General features: G+C 36.0%; 1 protein-coding gene across 1 annotated transcript; it reads right to left on the bottom strand.

The window, feature by feature from the left end:
• Nucleotides 1-464: 464 nt before the first annotated feature.
• LOC149218978 (uncharacterized) lies at nt 465-2,997 on the bottom strand. The gene is made up of 5 exons (XM_089384189.1): nt 2,362-2,997; nt 1,881-2,267; nt 1,483-1,750; nt 1,229-1,339; nt 465-1,063 (listed from the first exon to the last, which is right to left on the bottom strand). Exons 1-5 carry the CDS (start codon nt 2,740-2,742, stop codon nt 918-920), a joined length of 1,293 nt encoding a protein of 430 aa, XP_089240315.1. The 5' UTR covers nt 2,743-2,997; the 3' UTR covers nt 465-917.
• Nucleotides 2,998-8,296: the final 5,299 nt, after the last annotated feature.

Here is an 8,296-nt window from a genome sequence, read left to right as displayed (position 1 = left end):
CAATTCCTCCTCTATAGCCTGTATAATTACGGAATGCACACTCAAGCTATAGTATTATTTTCCTTCCAAGTGTGATCGCAATTAAAAGTGTTATGTCAAAAGAATTTAAAAATGAAATTCTATTATCACTGTCAGAATTCTGAGATGAAAGTTGTTACAGTGCGCTCAACTCCTCGGCCCCCACACCTTTGATGAAAGGCGACACTATTTATTTTATAAAATTGTCCTTCTTCTGACACAGCTTGCACGCTAGTCTCATGGCAGTCTTCATGACTTTCCATATACAAGATATTTTTATTAAAGCATATTATGAACAAGGAAAATTCCAAAATAATGAGCAAAATATTTGTATATGAGATGGTGTTCAGAGAACCAACAAGTAACACTGATATAGTAAACATTTGAGTTGTCATTTTTTGGCTTGAAGAAGCTCCATAGTATACAAACACATAAATTGCCCGAGATGGAGAATATCTGCTGTAATTATTTCCATTATTCTGCTTATTACAAAATGTTGGGACAATTTTTCCTCCATGGCAAAAAATACATGCCACAGGCATGGGGACGACCATTATTCATTGTTGGCATTACATTTCCCAAACACCAAAAGCAGCACTGCTAACTACTAAACTGGCCGAGACTCCACTTACTGTACAAGTGAGTGTCTGTGTGTTAGCAAAGAAAATGAGGGCCATAACCCCACCAAAAACCTACTACTATTCCATGTTAATCAGTATGTCCCTTGTAGAACACCATCAGAAGAGACTTATTAAGAACAACAGCTTAACCAGTGATATGGCTCTTCCTGGTAATAAAAATATGCAGAGAGACCTGAGCCTTGGTGTCTGGAGAAAACTACATAACAAGTTAGACTTTAGACGTTAGCATTCGAGTCAGTTGGCAAGGCAAATCTACTGCTAGTAGGTCCATTCGTGAGGCAAACTGATATCAGCGGACGTTGGCTGGACCTCGGAACAACCAGGATAAAACCCTAATTTCTGCTCATGGACAGGCCACATTTCTCCTCCCCCTGCCTTCTGATGCTCGGCTACCCTCGTATAGACTGCAAAACAAACAAACAAGAAATCTTTGCTTTGTTTATTTCCACCATCAGAATACTTGTAAACCCTAAATTATAACATACTTCTAAACCCTGAAATCATTCACCAGAAGAATCTGTCAGGGATTCAGCGTAAAGAAAAAGAAGGTTAAGACAAAAGCTCCTTACCGCGTCGGTTAAGCGAGGCCTCTGACAAACCACATGGCTTCGAGCGCAAGTCCTCAACATTAAGGTTCAGAGCCTGTACTATCCTTGCAGGAAGTAAAACTGTCGAGCAAGCTGCAATGGGAAAACAAGAATTACTTTCTTTAATACCTGCAATTAAGACTCAAGAATTACTTTCTTTAATGTCTACCATTAAAGCAAGAACTAGAGGTTCTGACCGCCTGACGCGGAATGTTGGGGTTAGAACATTAAACTACCTGGCTTCTGCTTGACAGCATGACCATTATCCATCCTCCGCGGCAGAAAAACACCAGTGCCTCCGGATTCCCGTCCGGGTCCGTTAGAACCGAGAAAAACTGCCCTCATTCCCGAACCACCAGCAATCTGCTGACCAGGAGGACATGCTGAGTAGATGCGGCCTGCTGGCTTAGTGTGCCCGCATCTGTTCTGCCCCTGCTGGGCCTGTATTGCTTGAAGTCTTCCCTGTCTCGCCATCGATTGCTTCGCCTGCGGGTACTGATGATTCTGAAAAAAAAAACAAAACCAGTTAACTGTAAGCTCAGTGCCTCACACTCCAAATCTTGGACACTGTTCAGAGAATAAATTAAAAAATAAAAAATAAAAAATGAAATAGGTGTGAAAAGAAAAAACGAACTTGGTGAGCGGGAATTTTGCGATCTTCGGCCCTTGGACGAGGGTTCCAAGGCCTCTGCTGGCCATGCTGAGAAGCATTGTAACCAGAATCGAAGCCAGTGAAGGCTGAGCCGCCGTTCTGAAAGTCCGTAACATTTTGACTCCACTGAAATTGAGGTTCCCCTCCTCCAGGAGCTATGGAGAAGCCCTTCACCGGTGGCTTATACCGGTCGGAGTTCTCAGGAACCAGCATATTGAGTCGAACAACCTGGTCTGCAGCCATATGGAACAATTCCCATGCATCTTCGCCCGCAGCGTTGCTTGCAAGTCTCGAGCCCTCTGTGGGCGAGCAACGACTCCTCCCCAGCCCACCGCTTAATGTAGACTGCGGCGACCTCGACATTTGATACTGCAAAAGAGTCCAACAAATCCAAAAAATCTCATAAACCCATTCCAGGATTTCATAAAACCGAAAGCAAGAAAAACTAAAACCATGAACATACCTTCTCATTACCACTGTCCACATAAACTCGTTGCTTCGAAGAAGCCCAGTTCATGGCAGCATGAACACCCACGCCCACATCAACACCCTGCTGACAGTTTTCATCATCATCAAGCATAGCATAAGCAACCCGCTCGGCCAATCCGGCAATATAGTCGTCTTCTTCATCCGTTTCACTCAGCCCCGCCGGTGGTGATTCTCCAGGGGAATCGACCTGAAAACCGACAGAGCCCAAACCCCATTCGTAGGGAATACGGCCATGGTCAAATCCGGAATTCTTCGGCAGAGGCGTAGCCTCGTCACTGAGAAAATCGGACGGCAACCAGAACTCACCGTCCACCAAGTTCGGCGGTACAGCATAACCCCCTTCTTCACACGCCATTAAAGACACCAAACCAGAGCTTCCAACAATATGGGAAACAACCTGAAAACCGGCAGCTGAACTCCGAGCTCAAAATCCCCGAACACTCTGCCCACTCCTGCAACTAAAATAACCAGAAATGAAGATCCTATGAACCCTAAACCTTCAATCCTCTCCGACCCAAAGACTGCACTGCGAATCAAAGAAGAAGAAGGAGGTCGCCTCGCTACCTGGAGACAGGGCGGAAATAGAGGAAGGAAGATTCAAAGTGAAAAACGATAACATAACATGGGCAGTGGGCTCATCTTATTTTTAATTTAAGAAAAAAAAGAAAGGAGAGAAAGCACATGTCCCCACAAACATGGGAACAAACCAAGACAGGGTACCCCGATATTCTCAATTTCAAATTTCGGTCTAATTTTCCCGTGACACGTGTACAATCACTGCATGCCCCTTTACTTACCGTCCACACGGACCCCAACTCCAACCCCGACCCCAACAGAAACCCTACACGCATTTACTTATAATAATTATTGTTATAATAGTCCATACTCTGGAAAAAAGTTCTCTCCCTTTTTTATTTAATCGATTTCGACGTGCACGCCATTGAAGCGGGAAAATGTTTCTCGGCCACCGGCAAACGGACAAAAATCAAATCCGCCGTGACCAGAAAACGACTCCAACGGCCAACGCCGGCGCTTGGTCGGCCCCCTCCGCCTCCGCTCTGGACATGGACACAAATTATTTTATTTTAAATTTCAAAATTGTATTATTTTAAAATGCAAAATTGTTTATATTAAAATGAAACTTTACAGGATTAGGTAAATAAATCTGAAATTTGTGCTTCCCAATTTTAGCTTCAGCGGCAATGCCTGACAACTATAAACCACCAATTTGACGGCTCCTCGCCACCGCTTTAACCGGGGCCCTGATTTTTCCAACTCGCTTTATGTTACGAACACCGACGATCGAATCCCGGCGCCTCTTTTCAAATTTTTCCAAATTTCCGTCCGAAAAAGTATCATGATGAAAAGCAACTTTATTTTCATTTATGTCAAAGCTTACGGTCAAAGAGTACTGTGTACCTGCGTAGACGACAGGCAAAAATCGATGGCCGTTTTGACAACTATCTTCTTTCTCTTGTTTTTATTCGTTTAAACCCTAGCGCTCTAAACCCTAGTTTTAAATTTTTTTCAAAATTACACGTCGTACATGGTCAAACATTAGTTCCACATGCCTGACGGAAGAGTTTTTTTTACGTCTTTGAAATAAAGGCTGCTGAGCTGGCATTCGCTTTGCCTTGGTAGTCCAGTATTTAATGTTTTTAAAATCTGTAGCTTCACCTTAATTGGCAGAGCAAAAGGCGGAACATACCTTTACTCTCACTCTGGTTATTAATTAATTGTAGCGTCGACTACATTTGACCGCGACGAAATAACCTCTAGTTACTTTTACTTTAATGCAAAGCGCAAAAGGTGGAACACAATTACCCTTAATGTCTTCTTTCCTTAGTTTACTTTACTTTTAGCGTCAATGACATTTTACCTCAATCGATTACCTTCTAGTTACTTTCACTGAATTCGTCTAGTTTCCAAGTACTTTCATGCAACAGCCTTTGGTTGCCATGGCCATATATTTTTACTTTTTACTTTTAACCTTAATCAAATAGATAGCTTCTAGTTACTGTACATTTGGAAAGAAATTGGTTACATGCATTGCGAAAGATAAGGGGAAAGCTGAAGCCAGGAGGGATACGAGGTTGATTGAAATTGTATAATGATGTATTGCCAGAGTGAAACACGGAAAAAAAAATTGTATTACAGAAGAAAAAAAATCCAAGTGACTATTAATACTAAAATAAAATAAATAAATAAAAATAATTTATGAATATAAAAAAATTTATGATATTTTGATATGGTTTTTAGGATAGGTTGATATAGTTTTTAGTTTTGAATCAAATAAATAAATAAAAATGTTTTATGAATATAAAAAAAATTATGATATTTTGATATGGTTTTTAGGATAGGTTGATATAGTTTTTAGTTTTGAATAATCTAGTTTATTTTTTTAAATAAACATGTTTTATGAATATAAAAAAAAAATGATATTTTGATATGGTTTTTAGGATAGGTTGATATAGTTTTTAGTTTTGAATAATCTAGTTTGTCCTTTTTAAATAAAAATGTTTTATGAATATAAAAAAATATGATATTTTGATATGGTTTTTAGTTTTGAATAATCTAGTTTATCGTTTTTAAATAAAAATGTTTTATGAATATAAAAAAAAAAATATGATATTTTGATATGGTTTTTAGGATAAGTTGATATAGTTTTTAGTTTTGAATAATCTAGTTTATTTTTTTAAATGAGGAGAAGTTTGAAACATATATTTTAAAAATTTGTTAATTGGATATATTTAAGAGTTATGTATTGTTGTATCAACTTTAGAATCTACTTTACTCTAGATACGGTCCTCAAAATAAGGGAAAGTGCTGGATAAATTTTTCACTAAATAAGTAGTTCATGGAAAAAATATTTTGAAGTCAAAAAAAAGTTAACCATACACAATAAATGTGTATTCTAAACAAACTCCAAGTTATGGCACTAAAAAAATTGATACCAAATGCTCTTTTGAAAGTCAACAAAATCTCTCTATCTTACTTGAATATTAGCATTATAGACAAGCAATCTTATTGAATCTAAATTTATAAATATATAACAACTTTCTCCAACACTACTTAGACCCTTTTATGAAAAAAGCAAGATGCTCTTGTCTTCCTATTAAGTCTAAGATCTCAATATATGAAGATTTATAAATAAACAATAATATCTTAATCTATCATAAAACTTAAAATATATTTTTAAAAAATTAAAGTTTTTATGTGATTTGTGCTCTTTATTACATAGTTTACACACATATAAACGTATATATATGGTATGTGTTTATCAATTGCCATGGTTAGCTAATTGGCACAAACCTTGAATGTTTAAGATGAAAGCGAAGGGAGTGTTGACCTATAAACTAGTTTAAAATGATTAAGAAATCATTTTGAATCTAAAGATAAGTACAATTGCAATAATGAAATTTAAGATAATAATATTCTTGTTAAAAGTTGAATTATCTTTATTTGGTGTGTTTTATAAATTTTTTCTATAATTACTCTATTCATACCTTGTTTTAAATATTATTGGATTATTACTCTATTCATATTTTGTTTTAGATATTATTGGATTAACTATAGGGACATGTAAGAGTGACATTTCTCAATGTTCAAGTTATAAATGTGAAAAGAGTTGTATCATTTGTATGCAGAAGAGTAACAATGGCCATATGCTTATTAAAATGTTTGGAGAATTGAAGCATGAAAAAGTTACTAATAACAGAAATAGTGGTTGAGGAATTAATTTAGTTCATTAAAGTAATAATGTGAAACAAAATCTTAGTGATTAGATCTTAAATTTTACAAAAATAAATCTATGAGATATTTTAAAGAGAATTAAAATAAGGATTCTCTCAACTTATTTTGCGAAATTAAATAAGTATAAAGAAGAAAAAAATATCATGATGAATCAGTAACGCATTGGAGTAATATAGACAAGGCACTTGGGATTAAACATTATTGTTGCCACCATAACACCAAGAGTATATCCAATAGCTTGCAAGCAAAATATACCAATAGCTTATGACTTAGCAAGAGACAAGACATCGTGACCCAACCAGAGTGGACTCTATCCCGAGGGGTGCCTACTCTTTGATCCTTATCACAACAGGCAACATGTCCCTCTGCAAGAATTCAAACTGGGTGTAGAGGATAACAAATAATTTTCCTATCTTCTCAAGTTAAACCCACGGGATGCAAGTACAAAAACACTTGATAACAAATTTTCTAAGATCAAAAGACAACATCTCTTACAAGATATTCCTTGTCAAAACAAGGTTACACCCAATAGAATTAGGGGCATTGAGAACATTGTTTTTGCATAAAGAAAAAATGCTAGCCATGGACAATGATAGGATTCCACTTAAATCAACCAAGATTAACTAAAAATGACAAAGAAAACATAGGATTTACAATGCATAAAATGATTTGAAGAGTGGTTACACCCAATAGAATTAGGGGCATTGAGAACATTGTTTTTGTATAAAGAAAAATGCTAGTCATGGACGATGATAGGATTCCACTTAAATCAACCAAGTTTAACTAAAAATGACAAAGAAAACATAGGATTTACAATGCATAAAATGATTTGAAGAGTGGATTATAGAAGATGAAAGTTGCTCATCAAATAATAAGGCATTGAAAAGTCGTGCCTAAGAATGTTACAAGAATAGAGATAATGAAAGCATGCTAAATGAAAATATAATATACATGGACACCTTTAATGTACATAAGGAGACCAAAGTGCAAAACTACTTGAAACATAGTATCTAGTGGCATGAAAAATAGGTAATAGAACAACTAAGCACTAGCTCATATGGGTTGAGTTGTGAAACAAGACAATAGGAACAACCAAAGGAGCCATGGAGGAAAGGTTGTGCGGGGGATTTTGAGGTAAAAAATGGTCCTAAAAATAAAAAATGTATGAAAAATACGTAATAGAACAACTAAGCACTAGCTCATATGGGTTGAGTTGTGAAACAAGACAATAGGAACAACCAAAGGAGCCATGGAGGAAAGGTTGTGTGGGGGATTTTGAGGTAAAAAATGGTCCTCAAAACAAAAAATGTATGAAAAAATAGGTAATATAACAACTAAGCACTAGCTTATATGGGTTGAGTTGTGAAACAAGACAATAGGAACAACCAAAGGAGCCATGGAGGAAAGGTTGTGTGGGGGATTTTGACGTAAAAAATGGTCCTCAAAACAAAACAAAAAAATGTTCTGTCAAAATCAGTTTTAAAAGAACTAACAAGGTTCATGATGATGATGTTAACCCGAGGGGTAAATATTTTTAGAGGAAAAAGAAGAAAACCATTTTTTTAATAATATATTCAATTTATCTCATTAGAGTTTATCCAGTCTACATATATTTTTGCATAGAATAACTGCCCATTTGAAAATACATGAAAAAAATGTGTTTGACATTTTAGTAAGTCTTTCTTTGGGAGGCCCATTTTATATCTCAAGATTCCCATAATGTGTATGTGGAAGGGTGAATCCATGAAGCTAGATAACACTTTTTAGCAAGGGAAAGCATAAAAAAAAGTGTTTTTCATACTCTTAATCAATATAATTTTAAGCACATGATCAAGTTATTAAGACATCAATTAAGCACTTAAATGAGTCATTAATTTAGGGTTATCAATGGTAATAACAAACCCTTGGTCGAAATGTGAAGTTAGGTTAAGCAAACCCTCAATGTAACTATAAAGATAAATTGAAATGCTTTTTTTAAATAAAATTATGAATGTGGAACATTTATTATTCATTATGCATTATGTTAAATTCTTATATCTCATGAGCATATATATGTTCCATGTAACAAAGCACCTTATCCTCTAACCTATAGGTGAGGGTAAGATATTCTTTGGGGTTTAGGGATGTTCAATAACAAGGCTCAAACCCATTACAAC

This window comes from Pinus tabuliformis, chromosome Q (assembly GCF_031772625.1).
Source record: "Pinus tabuliformis cultivar Carrire ecotype Pingquan chromosome Q, CPIR1, whole genome shotgun sequence".
Classification (NCBI taxonomy): domain Eukaryota; kingdom Viridiplantae; phylum Streptophyta; class Pinopsida; order Pinales; family Pinaceae; genus Pinus; species Pinus tabuliformis.
Note: the sequence above shows the minus strand (reverse complement) of the source record. Positions and strands in the feature narration are given on the sequence as shown.